Here is an 18,395-nt window from a genome sequence, read left to right as displayed (position 1 = left end):
CGAGCTCGTACACAAGGAGAGCTGTAAGCAGGCAGGCATTAGTAAAGGAATGAATCTAATCTCTCGCAAACTCTCTGGAGTCATCAGAAGTGGAGCCAGGAGATTTTGACAAGGCCTACTGGGCAAGAGAGGAAGGCTACTGCTTCCATCCTGAGTCTGCAGCTACAGGACGCATATGCAACAGCGGAGAGGAAAAACACACAGTGGATGCAAACATAGTACTTGCCAGCCCCAGGACTGTAGGGCTGTGGAGTGGGACCAATTTTTTTAAGATTTCTGCACAGCTGGAGCCACCACATCCTTACTCCCCACCAAAGGTCCTGGGGGCCTATGGCAGAAATTAAAGACTCTCTAGGTTCTCCCTTTTCCCTGCTCAGAGAGTTGTGTTGTGGCCTGTGCCCCTGTTTCCTTCACAGCTCCAAGAAGGCACAGACTTCACCCATGCCTTGGGAATGGGCAGGGGCTCCAGACAGCCCTCATGGGGTGTGCTAAGCACACACGGCCCCCCAGGCACATCAGGGCTGCACTCACCTATGAACCTCTCTTCAAAAAAGTTGTCTTCATGGATGCTCTGGCTCCCAGCTGACTGGTTATTTGGACCTGATCTTTTACTATATGGAACACAGGGTACTCCATGGCACAGGAGGCACAGGGCTGCCAGGCAGCCCCCAGCACTGAACCTGCTTATCAGCTCGCTTGACACATATACTTGAAGAGCAAGCCGTGCAGGCATTTGCACACATTTTGCACAGTTTGGTGCCTCTGGGGCCAGGCTTCAAAATGCACGCTACAGAGATGAGCCGAGCTCCTCTCAACACCTACCACGGAAATGATGGAATAACATTGTATGGGATGTGGCCAGACATCACACAGTATGGCTCTAAATTGCTCTGCGAACCAGAGTGTACTCAGATAAGTAGCCCTGCTTATCTGTTTTAAAGTTACAGCTCACCATGCTGCAAAAAGACAACTCTACGTGTACATAAAAGCTGAAAGACAGAAAAAAAATCACATCCTTTTTTACCCCTTTATTAAAAAAATATATATAATTAAAGACACTATAATTCTGTTAGTAAAAAGTAAGAAATTTCTTTAGGGAGTGATAGATCAATCACTAATTACACAGTCAGCTCCAGAGCTATGATACTTAGTATTCTTAAAAAAAAATAACCTGTAACTGTCCCCTCTTGCCAGCATATTTTTTTACCTTTTTTTTTTAATTGCTCTGCAAGCAAAAGCTGCTGAAAGCTTCCAGAGCGTGTGAGACTGGTCCCTTGCTGCCTAGAATGTGATCATTTCACACCCCTGAACACTCAAGATTTCTCTCCAAACTGTGTACTAAGAGAAAACGTCAGAGTTTCTTAATAGTTTTGGAGACATGATATGAAAAGACATAAGCAGGTTCTCACACTGTGATAAGAAAACCAGAGGGACTCGCCAAGCTCAGATGACTAAAGACGAGTGACAGGGCCTCACTTTTGGAAACCAGGAGTCTGAACACAAGCTCTGAGCTCTGTATTTCATTGTTTAGGGGAGATAAAAGAAAAAAAAAAGAAAAAAAGTGTGTCTGCATTTTGGTCCTGCGAGCCTGCTGGTGTTGCCTATTTTTTTCTATAATAATGCTAAAAATTCACGTGGTAGGAGATTAGCTTTTAGGGAGGCAAAAAAATCAGAGGCAATAATTGAGAAGTACACGTAACTCATGCAGGGTACCACTGCCTCCTTGTTTTGATTCTTTTCTGATGTGATTCATTTCATTTTGATGACTCCTTTCATTTCAATATGTTGCACATCTATGGATAGTTTTACTAGGAGAAAGCAAATGAAATAATTAGTATCATTAAGGAGGAAAAAGTGAGTGTGTGTTGGGGGGGAGGGCTGTGATTCTGATATTTCTGCCTTTGGTTAAGATGCTATTTAGCCTGCTGCTTGCTGGTTTCCATCTTTATCTGATCACTGCTTGAAACACCTAATTGCTGTATTTATTACAGTTTTCACTAACTTGCCATAATTTTACAGAAACTTTCATTTGGCATTGAAGATTAGCTAACTAGGATTTTCTGAGCATTCTGCTGTTTACACTGCTGCTAATAAGTATTTAATGGTCTGTGATTTTAAAGTCATAACTATGCAAATTCTGGCCAGGTCCCTGAAGGACCACAGTTAATTAAAAGTAAAGAGAAAGTGGAAGATTGGCAACATAGTTCCCCATCTTGTGAGATTAAGGCCAACTGGTGTGTTTCAGGCTAAGTGGCATCTTCCCAGTGTGGAAGGACACGCAGTGGTATCTATTTTGTTTTTCCAGCCCCCTTTCCTGGGTTGAAAGGCAGGGGGATAAATTTGGGGCTGCAAGTATAAACTGGTGACTTCCCTGTAAGGAGAGAGTTGGTGTTCAGAGGTACATCCACGGATGATGCACAGCACAGACAAGAACTGGGTTGGAAAGGGGTTCGATGGATGGACTCGGGAAGCAGCATCACCACAAGTTTATGGAAGAAAAGAAGCAAGGAATTAGGGGAAGCAGAAATCAAGGACACTAGATAGCTACCAGTGAGACAAGGCACAAACACTACTACTACTACTACTAATTTCAATTAATAGAGAGTAATACTTTCCAGGATCCCAGTGTGGAAACTACCTAAAACAGTCCTGAAGAAGCAGCTAGTCAAAAGGCTCAGGGAGTGAGAAGAAATGTTCTGCTCAATCTAAGGGGCTATCACGCATGCCCAAGAAGGGATCTTCAGCTGTACAAAGATGCCAGAAAATCCTCTCCAAAGGCTGCGTAACCACTCAGAAAGGAAAGGATGCTTTAGAAAATAAATTAAGATATCAGGACAGCTGTGCTGCCATACTGTTAGTGAAACAAGATAAAAAGGCAAACTTAGGAAGATTTTTCAAAGTTCTATATTTACCTATGATGATGCGTTTTGAAATAAATTGGTTTTCTTATCATGATATGCCATAGATTATAGACAATTTCTGAAGAAGATGGACAAGAAATATTCAGTTGACCTCATTGGTGGCTCATCCTGGCCAACAATCAAAGGAGACAACGGAGGAATCTGGTAATGAACTGCTAGTTTGGCCAGCCACATAGGACAGGAGACTTGCAGAACACTGACCTACCCCTGGAGAAGCAGAAACATTAACCAGCATTTCATTAGAAGAAGAATTAGTTTTTAGGGAAACGAGAGACCAGTCGGGAGATTGTTAAATGAAAAATCAAAGGAGAAAGTGATGAAATTAGGAAAAAAGTTAATTCTTACAGAGCCTCCATGTCAAGAACAAAACTAATCAACGCACTAAAAGATGTAAAAAGGAGAAAAATGGTATCATCTATACACCAGTGCCAGGGGCCTGAGTAATAAAGAGAATAGGAATTGTTTGGTTTATGAGCATAAACAGCCTAAATGACATTAAGAATGCCTGGCGGGAAGATCTACATGAAAGGAATATTAAAATCAACGATTTTAACCTAGGCAGGGAGACGCAAGTGGACAGGAATGGAGTGGGACTGGCACACTGTCCAAAATGGCATTTTCTAGCAGGGAATCAGTGACAATTTGGAAATGAACGCTTACAGATTAATTTTCTGCCATATAAAGTAGATAATTCCTCCTAGCTAGAGGAATGGGCTGACAGAAGCCTCATGAAATTCAACAGACAAATATAAGGTCCTGTATCTGGACTGGACTGACCCACTGTCTCAGTACTGGTTGGGTAATGGCTCTGCTGAAAAGGACCTGTGGATCCTGTGGACAGCAGACAACATATGGTCCATGCAACAAAGGCTGATGACATACCAAGCTGCACCTACAGGAGAACAGTCAGTAGATGAGGAAAGGGATTATACCCTTCAATTTGCATTAGTAGACCACATCTAGAATAGCATACTCAGCTTCTGCCCCTCAATACAAGAAACCCTTGATAAATTGGACTAAGTTCAGTGGAGAGCCACCAAGATGCTCAAGGGGCTGGAGCACCTGCCCTGTAAGGAACAGCTGGGGGATGGGGGCTTATTCAACCTGGAGAGGAGATTAATTTTGGCACGTAACAGCAGCTCATTGGTACCTGTGAGGAAGTCAATAATGAGTTGAAGCCAAGCTCTCCACAGTGGTGCAGTAGCTCCAGAGAGGTGGTGCTGTCTCCATCCATGGAGATTTTTAAGACCTGGACAACTTTGAGCAACCTGACTTGAGTTTGAGTGAAAGGATTGGACTGGAGACCTCACAAAACCTCTTCCAACCTGAATTATCCTATAACCTATGCATGTGACTATGTATGTCCAGATCCCACTGGAAAATAGGCTAGCTAGCTCTGTTGGTATTGATCTGTAATTCACGGTAGAAAACCCCTCCCCTTATCCATCTGCAAGAATTGAATTTAGACAACACGTTGAGGACACCTAAATCTCCTTGCAATTTCTCAGCATTTACAATGATGTTCCTCACAACTCAAAGAAAATTGTATTCAAGGATGTAAGACACAGAAATTGTCTATTAAGTGGTTTGGGTTTTTTTATCACAGATCTTAAAGCTAGAACTACTTGGTTGCATGTGTTATGTACAAATCAAGGTCATCAACAGTACTAGATACACTTGGTGGATTAGAGAGGCCATATTCATGAAGTTGGAAACAGCCATGCATCCCATCCATCAGGATAGACTTTAATTCATGAACTGTGGATGACAATCAAGTAGCATTTAGGAATATTTCTCAGGAATCCAAGAAGCTTCAATAGAGACAAGAAAGCTCAACGGGCTAAAAAGATAGTACAACATTAGAGAAAGCAAAAGCAACAATGTAATAGCAAGAGGGGAGAAGCTAATACCAATGAATATAAATTAGGAGATGGAAATTGTAGCAAATTTGTAAGAGAATTGAACAAGCACATAAAATGGTACAAGTTAATCACTGGAACAAGAAAACAGATTGTCACAAACAGTGTAAAAAGGCAGAATACTTCAATTAGAAAAAAGTTCTACAGGGAAGGTCATATGATGTATGTGTAGCATAGATGATAATGAGCTAGTTTCAGCTCCAGCTGTGATCAAGTATTTTAGGCTGCGCCTATCAAAATAGGGATATTCTAAGATAAGCAGGCCTAGACAATTTATATCCAAGAGGTTTAAAGGAGATGGCCAGAAAAGATCTGGACCAGTACTGATGATTTTTGATTAGTCTCAGAAAACTGGGAAAGCATCCAAGGGTCAGAGAAATTCTGATGTTGTGCCAGTACTTTGGAAACACAGTGATCTCAGTAGGCTGACTGGACTGATGCTGATCACAGTACTGTAATGAAATCGTCAATACAGGGCTTTGATAGATTACGGATTAAAGGTGGATAATAAAATTAACCATAATCAACGCAGGTTTAAGGAAAAATAGACATCACCAAACTATTGTGCTATAACTTCTTATGAGATTACAAGTCTGGTTCACACAAGTAATTATGTTGATGTGGTTGGAGTGATATGAAATCATCATGACATACAGTAGCTGGAGAATAACTGGCTAAGTAATAAACCTCACATGTAATAGTAAATGGGGACTCATTTGTGAGCAGATGTACTTCTGTAATGCACAATTCTTGTCACTCTGTTCTTTATTTATTTATAACAACCTAGCAGAAAATTTAAAATTAAAAAAAAAAAAAATCACTGACAGATTTTGCAGTTGAAGCTTATTTTGGGGAGAACAGAAAAAGATATGAAGAGGACAAGTCAGCGATATAGAACAGTATGAGCTGCTTTAGAAATGCAAATAATATGTATTCCACTGTGAACAAACGTCACAGCATATATCTGGGAACAAAGTTTGCTGTTCCTACTAATAGGAAGGGATTTTCTCTCTTCAGAAGAGGAGGGGAAAAAACAAAACCAACTAAGCTTGGAGCCAATGGAGAAAGCAGCTGAATGAATTGATAGGGAGATGCAGTGATTGATTACATGGGCTACTGCAATCCTTGGCTGTAGGTACAGGGAAATTTCAGGCTGGAACAGAGAGACTCTATTACCACTGAAGTGGCTACACAGACTACTGTGTCTTGTTCCGAAGTCCGCCACTTCTAAAAGCTGGTAAAAAACACTGCAAGTGCATCCTAAAATGCCAAAAATCTACGAAGTCACACCATTCTTCTCATCAAAGGCAAGGTTGGGATGGGATTTGACCACAGTTTATGCGATCTACAGGGCAAGCTCTAGTGTGATAATGGAGAAAGGACAAGACAGGGTATTCTCTGGAAGATACATCAGCCTCTCCTCAGCCATGGGACTCCAAGCAGCAAGTCATTAAGGAAAGGTTTTGGACATATTCTGGGCACACGCTTGTCATCGTGATCATCCCCCTGGCCACATAATGAAGCCCTCTGCTCCTTAACCTACCTCCCTATTTACACAAGTAAATTGCAAATCAGAATATGTTGTGGGGATGCTGCAGAAGTAAGCAGACAGACATAATTTCCACCACAGATCACTAATTACAGCGCTTGGCTCAAGAGAGGCAGAAGAAACACACAGTGGAATTAATGCCCCCAAGGCCAGGCAGGTAGCATGAATTCACTCCTTTGCACAGAGATTCTCAGGACAGAGCCATGCAAAGGGACATCTCCCTTCCCAGAGGGACAGTGGCATCACGTGAACACAACTGCTTCACAGAGCAGAGCGAGCAGGAGAAATTGCTCACTCTATTTTTGCTAGAGAACTGCCTGACGTAAAAAGCTGATGAGTGCTAGCCCAGAAATAAGTGACTTTTCTCCTAAATTGATGCACATAGAGACGCTGGCCTGCATTTCCAGTGTGATTAGTGTTTGCATTATCTCAGCTTCCAAAACCTAGTAGGCTCTCAACTTTAGGAAGCTGCCCTTTGAATGTGCCTCAGAACAAGCTCTCCAAACACACCCATCGCTGTGGGAAACACATGACGACAGACAAGACCTAATCACAAACGCAGGGGAAGAGGGACTCCCACCGGGACAGCTGGTGACAAGCACAGTCTGCTTGAAACGTCTGGGAACCTGCAACCTCCTGTTGCCAACGAGCAGTTGGGAACTGGAGCATCCGCAAGCTGAATTTTCAGCCCTGGCTGCTTGTGCCCACAAAGGCAACAGCATTCTTCAACCCAAATTACCTCGCTTAGTTTTAGGAGCTCCGAGGGGAACAATGAAGGAGAGCATTGACTTAGGACTGTTGTGTTGTGTTTTTTTTTTTAATCCTTTCTGAAAAAAAACGTGTTGAAGGTGGTTGGGGGAGGGAGTGTGTGAGAGGGGAGAAAGTTCTGGTGATGTCAGCTCCTATCGCCATGGAAACTGAACATTTTTAGTGACAATGGAGTCTTCCTCCTTGAGCTGCTGGGTTGCGTGGGGAGCAGGGGCAAGCAGGGCAGGGGCACACGAGGGAATTCAGCTAACTAAAACTATAGCTTCTGGCTTTCCAAGGAAGTGAGGAGGAAACTACAAATGAATGCCTGAATATATGATTTATGTAACCAAAACACTGTCTGGGGCAATAGCAGCAAATAATCGTTATGCTCTTTGATAAAACATGCTGTCGTGCAGCTAGACAGATGGAGGTATCTCGGCTGCCCGGGAACACCTGACAGAACGGTCCCTTGCCTGCACTTTGCTTTTCCATGCTACAGTTTATTCTTCCAACCTTTGCTGCCTCATTGGTGTTTATGTGGAAAGGAAGAAGGGAAGAGAAGGGGCTGGGAAGTAGAGTCCTTATTCTTGAAACTGAGAGAGGAAGCCACATATCTCCTAGGCAGTGCATTACTTCCCAACTTCACAGACGTTTCCTTGAGAACCAAACTTATGACCTCCCTTTGCAGGCAACGAGAGTCCAGGGCCACAAAAAGGAGAAGGCCCTTAGAGAAAACTGATTAGCCTCTGATCAGGATCTAATTCACTAGCATGGAGAAAACATGCAAGACCTAATGCAGGATGTCTTCTCTTAGTCAGCAGCCTGAGGCAGCACATACACCCAGAGGAAGCTGAAGCCACGACCCAGGTGTGGAGCCAATCAGGATAAAGCTTGGGGCTTAAATTCAAGGTTAAATAAAAGCCTACAGTCTGTATGTAAGGGCAAGTTTGAGCCTTGGATTTGATTTAAACAGTGCAGACAATTTTAATGAATTTCAAAGAATAATGAATTAATAACCACAAGCTTTTATAACTCGAAATACATTATATAGTCATTAGTTCTATATAACTAAATGGAAAAATCTTTCTTTAGCAGAAGTCTTTTGAGATCAGATATTATAATGAGATTACTATCATTTCAGCCTGACACCTCATGAGGACAACTGTATAGAAATCAGGAAACAAATTTCTTTCAGTTTTTGGACCTAAAATGAAAAATCCTTCACACTGATTATTTCATATCTAAGGAATGATTCTAAGTCTCCTTGGCACTGAAAGGAGTTCAGATATGAGTTTTTTTCCTAGTACTGCTGTCAGATGCATAAAAGACTCTCTTCTCAAATTTCTGCCAGCAATGGTGACAGAGGGAAACATGTAAATGGGGTTTACTCCCTTCTCATCTAGGTAGCATGGATTTCACTTCTTTCCAGCATGAAGAAAGCAGTTAAGCTCACACTCTTTCATTTAGCACTGCCCCACTGAGTTCTTCATGTGTCCAGATAACACTACTCTCACACCATGCTTGCTGGGACACCAGGCAGGGCAAGATCACCAGTTCCCAAGACTTTTACCCCATACACCAGCAATCCTGTGTCCACCTGAAGCAGAGCCTTCTTCCTAGCATACTGCAGCACATCACCCACATGGAGCAGCGCTGTGGGCTTCAATGTCTCCTTTGCAAGCACACCTATCCCTGCTTTTCCTCCTCAAAGGCTACTGTGGTAGAGTCTTGGTTTCCTTGCATCCAATCATCAGTACATTTTGCCACCAGGAGCTCAGGCTAGACCATTCAATGACCTGGCGTTCCTCACCATCAACTTAGCCTTTCCTGATGAACTCACAGTCCTAATAATACTGGCCCATTTTAAATCAGATGCTAATCACAGCAGGCTCAGCCCCAAGAAAGGTCTTCCCATCTCATACATGTTGCTTTAATTCAGAAAAAGCTCCAGCTTTCATCTGTCTGTCCTCCTTTCATGCACAAGCCAGCCGAGAATCAGCTTTCAAACTTTTTTACAGCTCAACTGAGTTTGAAAATCTCTTTCCCCCCTACCCCCAGAAGCAAACAATTATACACCCCTCCAGAGGGAACGACTTTCAAGTCTTGCTGTAGAAGAACTGTGTCAAAAGCAAACATGAAGACAGTGCTGCTCCACACCACAGGAGGAAACTCTGCAAAGTGAGCCTAAACTCACTGCTGGCTCAGTCAGTGATACGCGCACTTCCAAGTGACAGCAAATGCACATAATTTCTTGCTGGGAGAAAAAAAGAGGAAAGTAGGGGTTTCTCTCTGAAACAAATGTTCACTTTTTTTGCTGTGAGAACAGCAATACTACTAATTTTTTCTAACTTTGGTTTTTGTTGTTTTTTTGTTTTTTTTTTTACTATACCACAAGGCAATCTAATTGAAAACGGACAAATTCATAAAAGCACATGCCCACTGGTATCAGAGACAGACATTTTGCTGTGATTCAATAGGTAAATCCTGGTAGGCTTTCCAATTCATACATGCAGAGGGGAAATCAGAGCTTCACCATAGCAACTTTGTTGTAAAAAACACTCAAATGTCAATTTGTCCCCATAGTACCATGGGTAAGGCCAGTACAATACAAAGACAAAAAGCCCAGAGTAACAAAAATGACATTCCTACCTTTGAAACCTGCTGGAAACAGAGATGCTAGTTTCATTCTGGTAAAGGTTACACCTCTTCCACTCAGACATTTTAAGAACAAAACAAAGTTTCTAGGCTAGCTCTTCAGCTGGTACAAATTAACACCCTCTGCTGAAGTTGTGTGCAATAGCTCCCCAGCAGATGTGCAGCCATCTAAGCTACCTTGTCTACTGTTTCTTCCATAGATTGCTAACCCGAGCACATCTGACTCCAGCTCTGTAGAAGTCTGGAATAGCACCAGAGTGGAAACTTCCCCCTCAGTTTCACCATGGTAAATCAAGAGTAGTATCATTAGCTTTGTAAGGATTTACTTTCACCTGCTATCAGTATAAGAGGGGCTTAAGCCTGCTTGGTATGTTTAAGGAAAAAAGCTTTGTAGTTGCCATTAATCTTCATGTGCTCTTCAGATCTGGAGTGTTTTCCTCTTCGATGCAAGCCTCTAACAAACACAAAACAAATAAAACCAGAAACTGTCAACCTACCCAGCCATGACAATGAAGAAATCCAGGCGGTTCCAGGTATCTCCAAGGTAACACTTCTTGCCAAAGATCCCCAGGGCCACCATCTTTAAGACCATTTCCATGGCAAAGAAGATGAAGATGAAATCATCAAATACCTGCCAAACAGTAACCCAAAAGCACATTTGATAAGCGTTCTCAGCCTTGGATGTGAGATAAATACAAATTTCAATACTTCTGAACAGCGTCTTCCATGCAGCCCTGGCATCACAGCTCCCTGTTGCTCAAGGAAGCAAAAAGGGGCTTTTATGGGTTTTTTCCCCCCGTGTGAGGTAACTGATGTAGACTTAGAGACTCCTTACATGGAGGTCCAAACCTGGCCAGGGAAAGAAATGCCATCCTTCCAAGGTCTCCCAGGAGGGATTCCTCATCACTCCACTGCAAATAGCTCAGGTGAGGACATCGTGCAGCTTCACGCATAGCTTGGGCAGCACATACCAAATACAGATGGAGCCTTCAGATACCTGAACGTTGCAGCCTCAGCAATACTACAGAAGTTTGCTGTCACCTCTTTGGGGAAGCAGCAAGCACAGCTAGTGCGTTCATAAGCTGGGTACACCCATGGCCCTTCCTGATGTGCCTTTTGTTTCTTCTCCTTTAGGCATCCTGAATGACACAGTACCTGAGGACTTGACCCTTGCTCCTCAACAGAGCAGCAAATGTTGGAGGCTACTACAGTCTCTCCTGAGTGCTATAACCTTAGTTATTTCTCCCTGGCTTACCTCTGAGCTACATATCTTGTAGTTGTCTATGTCAGGAAACCCCTACTTAGGCACAGGATCAGGAAGGTTAGCAACTGTTTTGTATTGCATGGTCACAAGTAAACTTTATTCATTCTCTCTCTCTCTTATCCCATCCCCCTCCTCAAGGTAAGCTCTTTCCATTTTACAAAGGATAGCTTACTGCCAGGGACATTCTTGCCAACCTGTCTGGGAAGGCGCTGCCCAGTTGCTGAAGGAAAGCATATGTGAGAACTTGTGACTTGGGCTGAGACACTGTCACAACAAGAGGGAAATCTGCTTACCTGCAAGATTTTACACCTGTCAGAAAGGCAGTCCATATCCTCACACGGCTGGTACATCCCCAGGGTAACGCAGTTTAACAAAATCACCATCATGCTGACACACTCAAACCAGGTGGAAAAGAGTCAAGGAAAACTTCTGTAAAAGCATCATGGCTGAGATAAGCTTGCTCTAGGCTTGGGGTGACAAAACAGGAAGATTAAGGGAAGTAACTGCTGATAGACTGATTTATTACATTCTTATGTTTATCCCACTCAGTTCCTCATTGATTAAGCCAAAACTCATTTGAAAAGGGGAAACTAGAAGTAGCATAAAGGCCTAAGGAATTTATACAGGTCAAATCATTACCACAGTTAAACACATGCTCACTCCTCTCCTGTTGGCTTGCTGAGTCCCTTCCCTCATTGGTTTACTCAATCTTCCAAATGTGTGGAAGAGACTTTCCATAGTGGCCTATATTCAAATGTAGCAGAGATGTCTGTGATCTAGGGATCTAAATCAAAATTGACAGATGGATCTCTATGTGAGCCTAGTGACTACTGCCCTTCCGGGAAGGGGATACAACACAAGGCTAGAAATGTCCCCCTTCCGAGAGGAATTTGGAGATAGAGAGCTGCCATGTTGGAACAGGTCAATGGTCCATCTAATCTGTTATTCTGCTTCCAGCAGTGACCCATGCTGGATAAAGCTCCACAATGTGCCTAATTAAGTTATTCGGTAACCATGGGGGGAAATTGCGTTTCTGACCCCAGCTGGTGATCTATTTATGCCCTAAAGCGTGAGGATTGATAGCCCTTATAATTATTTTCTCAGCTACACTGGTGTCCCTGCAGATGCTTTGCTTATTCATTTGAATCCTTTGTTGATAATCTTACTAAAATATCTGCTTCAATAATAGTTGGCAGCCGTGAGCTACATTGGCTAATTATACTTTACATTAAAAATTGTTTCCTCCTATTTATTTTTAATTTGTTGCCTTTTAATTTCATCAAGCACTACTTCATTTATGTATTACAGAAGAGAGTAAAAATGGTGTATTTGTGTGACCTTCTTTGTGCTCTCCACACCCTCTACCTGCCTCCTTTTCACCATCCCTCTGCTCCTGAAGACCTGATGCGCATTTATCCAAGGACTCATTTACAGTATTTTGGCTCTAAAAGCAGGCATATTTCTGTGATATCTTTCCAGCGTTTGCATTGCAAAGCAGTGATGTAGATCTAGTAAGAATGGACTTCCAACCTCTGGCAGAACCATCCTTCTTAGGTATTTTGACACACCTCACAAACATACCTGCTCAGTTTCCATTTTCAGACAATTTATTTTTTTTAATTTAAAATAACAGAGCCAAGAAATTAACTATTTAAAATATAACCTGCAAAGTGCACCTATTTTCAGTCCTTGCAGAACTGAATTCAGAAGAGTGGCCTGCATCTCTGGTCACTTCTGAAAGACATCGACATCTGTGGTTTGTTCTGAGCAACTCTTCTGTGCTCATTCTCTGACAGTGATTCATGACTAACCTGCGCAATCTGATCTAGGAGATTATTAATTCTCTTCTCCCCAACCTGGTTTTTAGTGAGCTACCTTCAGTTGAAAAATCAGACAAGAACAGGACTTTATTGTGCCAATCATGCTATGAGGTGATTTCAAGAACGCGTTATCACTATCCCTGACTAAGTTAATCCCAAGTGCCATACAAAGTAATGCACACAGAGCCCACCCTTGATGTAGGCTTCAAAACTGTAGGCCTTTTCTGAGAGGAATACACCAAAAGGGCACGAATGTTTGCCCTCAGAGGTCTGCACAACACAACTTCACATTTCCACCTTTCTCTCTCTTACATATTTCTTTAATGATCTGATCCAAAGCTCAGGAAAGCAATTGGAGAGGTTATCATTAGCTCCCACAGACTTTTCAGGTAAGACTGAAATTCTCTTCCAGACTTTTCAAAATCTGTTCAGCATCATCTTCCCCAAAATTACAGAACCACAGAATGGTTGAGGTTGAAATAGGCCTTTGGAAGTCATCTTGTCCAACCTCCCTGCTCAAAGTAGCATCAGCTACAGCAGGTTGCTCAGGGTGACATCCAGCTGGGTTTTGAATGTCTCCAAGGATGGAGACAGCAGAAACTCTCTGGGCAACATGCTCCAGCATTTGACTATCTACACAGGGAAAAAGCGTTTCCTTACATTTAGATGGGATATCCCCTGTTTTGGGCTGTGCCCATTGCCTCTCGTCCTGTCATTGGGCACCCCATCAGGTATACACATGGATAAGATCCTCCTGGGCCTTCTTGTCTCCAGGCTGAGCAGTCCCAGCACTCTCAGCCTCTCCATTTTTTAGCAGGTGCTTTGACAACTACCGGAAAGGCAGTGACTGTGATGCCCTGACACAGGGATCAGTGCTGAATAACACTCTTCAAGAGGCCAAAAGAGTTTTGGCGTGGGCTGAGCCAACGGCTGCAAAAGTCCCTCTCTAGGCATAAGGCAGTCAGGAGAGGTACAGACAGTCCCACTGCCTAGAACAGCCCTGGATGAAATAAGTACATAAAAACCCCACAAGGTTGAACAATGTCCAGTGCAGCATCCTGCACTAGGGTCAGGGCAACTGCCAGTATCAATGCAGGCTGGGGGCTGAAGGGACAGAGAGCAGCCCTGCCGAGAAGGACTTGGAGGTACTGGGGGATGAGAAGCCATCAATGTGTGCTCACAGCCCAGAAAGCCAACCATATCCTGGGCTGCATCAAAAGCAGCATAGCCAGCAGGTCGAGAGAGGTGATTCCACTCCTCTACTCTACTATGGTGAGACCTCACCTGGAGTACTGCATCCAGTGCTGGAGCCCTCTGCACAGGAGGAACATGAACCTGCTCAACTTCAGGTTCAGCAGAAGGCCCTGAAGATGATCAGAGGGCTGGAGTACCTCTCTTATGAGGACAGGCTGAGAGTGTTGGGGTTATTCAGCCTGGAAAAGAGAAGGCTCCAAGGAGATCTTATTGCAGCCTTTCAGTACTTAGAGGGCCTGTTGTGATAGGACAAGGGGTAATGGTTTTAAACTAAGAAAGGGTAGATTTAGAAATTTTTTTACAATGAGAGTGGTGAAACACTGGAACAGGTTTCCCAGGGAGGTTGTCGATGCCCCATCCCATTCAAGGTCAGCTTGGACAGGGTTCTAAGCAACCTGATCTAATTGAAGATGTCCCTGTCCATTGCAGGGGGCAGGGGCTGGACTAGATAACCTTTAAAGGTCCCTTCTAACCCAAACTATTCTATGGTTTTATGAAAATGAAATGCAGAAATGGTTTTAAAGCCAGGTTTTCTTCTCCAGCAAACATCCAGAAAACATGACACAGGAGACCCAGAGACACTCTCCGACTGCAGCCAAACTCAGAGAATTCAGGCAAAGGGGTTTGAAGTCAGGGGTTTGTTTCATACAGATCTACGTTTTTGTGCACATGTTCCAGCAGCAGTAACGTGTCGGTGGTTGAGATGCTCCTGTGCTCCCTTTGCTCCTCTCGCTCCCCTCACAGTGTCCCCCCATGGCCACACAGACCGTCACAGGGTGCCTTCAGGCAGCTGATCAGACCCCAAAGCACAAAACTTAGCCAGTCGCAGCAAGCGCTCCCAAAAAGGTTGCAATTTAGGCCAGATGCACGATGCCCTGATCTTGCTCAAAAAGCTGTGGCTGGCTGCATTCGATTTCTCCTCCCCTGCTTTTTAGATACCAGCTCTCTGAAAGTTTGCCAGCGTTGTCCAGGCTTCCCAAGGACACTGCTGAATTGCTGGCTGCTCCTGGGCTATTAAAGTGGCATTAGGAAAAGCTTTCCTCCTGCCACCCCATGGCTTTCCTTTCAGAGAAGGCAGGGACCCTGAAAAGGCACATCCAACCTGCAGCAGAGAAGAAGAAAGTGCGAGGAGAGAACTGGAGCTTCTCCTGCCCCGAGCCAGGAGGGGTTGCTCCCTGCTTGGGTCGGTGGAGGGGGTAATTAGAAGTACCTGCTGCCTTCAATGTGTCACCGCTGTCAAGCACTGCGACTGCCTCCCGTCACCACGGCAACAGCCTGCAGCCAGGTTTATCATCTTTCTTTCGGTGATGCCTCCCCCTCCCAGCATCCTTTCACCCCCTCCTTTTCCCTGTGCTTGAGCCTGTAATTAATTTCAGCTGCTGACAAAGCCGGTCTCCATAATCTGCATCATTCAGTCAGAAGTTTCATTACTAATTAACTTCTTTCCAAGTTCAAATCTCCTAATTACAAGCAAACCCACACTTACGCTCTCCTCCCCTGTCCTGGCCCTTCCTCACCACCGCTCTCCCTTCCCATGGTGCCACTCCCAACACCTTTCCCAGCAAGGTCTGGGACCTCCAACAGCTTTTGGAACCGAAAAGGAGAGCCAGGCATTTCTGACAAGGGTCAGCTCCTCTCTTCTGGCCACCACAAGATGCTTCCAAGGAAGGTACCAGAAAGTCCACAACAATCCACTATGTGATAAACTTGCCCTTAAAGGGAGGTTTTTCCCTAACAGTGACAGTTCACAGTTGATTCAAGCCCTCCAGGATAAAGGGGTCATGGTGCTTATTTGGAAAAGGAAAAACAGCAGAGCAGAATCGTTTCCCTACTCCTTTAAGCGTGGGCTATCCTCATTATCCACATAACTGTCTCCTCTTTGTGTAAGCCCTGTTAAACTCTTGGCTTCAGCACAGTCTTATAGCATCAAGATCCATATCTAGGTTAATTATATTTTGCCTAAAACACATTTCCTTATACTGGTTCTATAGTTGGTGCTTGCTTGTGGTAACAACACTTTGTTTTGAAGATGCATCACCTCCTTGTCCCTCCACACCCCAAGGAGGGACAATCCAGCTGCTGCCCGAAGGCAGTCACCACATATTAATTGACCCTCCACCACGTCTTCCAACAGCCAGGGAAATTCTGGGACAGGGAAAGACTCAAAGTAGCACCAGATGCACCAGCACCAGGAGAGAACCATCATCCACTCCAACCCATCTGGGATGGAGTCAGTGCTGAAAGTCACAAGTTACAGGACAGTTAAGGAGATGTGCAGGTGTTTCTGGGAACTGGACATGTTTCCCTAGTCCTTGATAACATGAATATCCATAACGCGAGATGATGTTAGAAATGGGTGATGGGATACAGGCAAAGCTTTTGGGCTCAATTCCTGAATGACAAGTAGCAGAAGCAAGGTATGCTGTATTCGAGCTGCAAACAGCTTGCACCTGGAAAAATGGGTACCATTTAATGTTCTTGGGATTGGACTCAATCTCTGCTGTTTATCACTGACAAAAAATATAACAGAGCAAAACAAAACAATGCTTTGGGGTCCTTTCTCCTCTTCCTCCATCATCAGCTGAACAGTACACTAGGCACAAAGAGCTCCCCAGTGGCTGGGGCTCCTAACAGCACAGAAAATATATAAGCTTTACAAGTATGAGAATCCCTCAGTTTTTCCTGTTCCTATCTCTAAACCACTCCTAGGGTATGCCTTCTACCAATTCAGGTCTTAAATATCTGTTTAACCTACAGTAGAAGTGCCTTGGCTACAAAGCACTTACAGCAAGAGCAAAAAGCCAACCCTGTGGCACGGCTATTCACAGCAGCACCTCTTCCTGCCCCAAAACAGAGATGAGCCTGCTGTGGTAGAGCCATTCAGTGACTGAACTGGAAACATGGAGACCCATGCAATGCAACCCAAACACCAGTCACCCACTCAACTCCCTGTGGCCTCCCACCTGTGAACTGGTGCCAGGCAGGCACAGCTGCGGGCACCCTGCAGATGTGACATCACATTTGCATGATCACTCCTCTCTGCCTCCCCTTTGGGCTCCTCTCCACCTCCTTCTCATCCCACCATGCTTCCCACCAGCTAAATGACTGCACCTTATGATTCCAGTTTGCAGTGACTGCATTTTCTTTCCCTCCTTTTGCAATACGCTAAGGACAGTGCTGTGGTTCCTTCCCTACTTTCCTCCCCTGCTTTGTGACCCTCCTGCAAGAAGCTGCTAGGATGCTACAACTGCACTAACACAGTTAATATTTCATTTATAATGGAAGAAGCGATTTGTGTTGCAAAGGTCAGAGAAACAAGTAGCTCCAGGGAAAGAAGTGCTTATTCTCTCTCCCTCATTGATGTTGGCTTTTGCAGATGGCCTCACAGGTGAGTCTCATTTTTCCCCCCTCCACTTTTTTCTTATCACCACTCACCTTTTTTTAGTTTTTCTTCTCCTATGCTGATGCATAGGAGCTTCATGGTCTTTTTCTACAAAACAAGCTGACAGAAGCAACAGGGTTCTTCCTCTTCAGCCTCAATCTGCTAAGCTAACGCACTAGAAGTTGAATGTAACACCTGATGTTCACTACTCAAAGGAAAATGCATCTCAGAATGTGTTTGTGTTCAAATAGATCAAAACAATCAAAACATTTCTCAGAACAAAAAGCTTTAAAAAAAATCCTGTTTTGGAAAGGCTGAAACATTTCTCCTCTCTCTTTTTAGTGCAAGGAAATGTTTCAACATTACAGAAAAAAGGTTGTGTTTTTTTGACCTCAGAACTCTTTTTTTGAGTTTCAAGTCAATTAGAAATTAAATGCCAATACCCAGCATTGCAATACTGAGATTTTTTAGTGGCCAAGCCATACAGGACAAGTTTTAAAGTCTTTTTACAAGCCTCAAGGTCGACATGCTCTTGTACATATTTGCTGTCATCACATCATCATTTATACGCTCTTCCCATGAAAGAGGAGCACCTGAACTTTAGACAGCTAACACACACATTCCTAAGGTCTTCAAAATTTTCACGGTATTGATGCCAAGGCAAGCTCTGCAGTACCGCCAAACATGGCAGGACTGTTACCTTGATTTGAGAGGCACTAGGGAAGACTTACACGACTTGTGATGGTGCTACTGGGAGGCAGGACAACAAACTACAGAAGAGGGAGACAAATTTTAAATGCTTGGCAGTGCTTCTGTGTTTCTGCCCTTTTGAAGGGACTTTCCATCAAGAACATATTTATTAGAAAAGAAGACAACTCAGT

The 18,395-nt window shown here is 43.8% G+C and overlaps 1 protein-coding gene across 7 annotated transcripts in view; it reads right to left on the bottom strand.

Annotated features, from left to right (window-relative positions):
- Positions 1 to 18,395, bottom strand: part of CACNA1I (calcium channel, voltage-dependent, T type, alpha 1I subunit) — a 179,077-nt gene that overhangs the window by 83,628 nt on the left and 77,054 nt on the right. For all 7 annotated transcript variants that reach the window (XM_014964117.1, XM_014964118.1, XM_014964125.1 and 4 more), the window contains 2 exons: positions 11,352 to 11,463; positions 10,292 to 10,425 (listed from right to left, as the gene is read on the bottom strand). In XM_014964117.1, the coding sequence (XP_014819603.1) occupies positions 10,292 to 10,425; positions 11,352 to 11,463 (246 nt within the window). The remainder of the gene's footprint in view (positions 1 to 10,291; positions 10,426 to 11,351; positions 11,464 to 18,395) is intronic.

The sequence above is a fragment of the Calidris pugnax genome, unplaced genomic scaffold (assembly GCF_001431845.1).
Source record: "Calidris pugnax isolate Ruff unplaced genomic scaffold, ASM143184v1 scaffold44, whole genome shotgun sequence".
Lineage (NCBI taxonomy): Eukaryota > Metazoa > Chordata > Aves > Charadriiformes > Scolopacidae > Calidris > Calidris pugnax.
The sequence above is the reverse complement of the archived record's forward strand: the minus strand, read 5'-3'. Positions and strand labels throughout refer to the sequence as shown.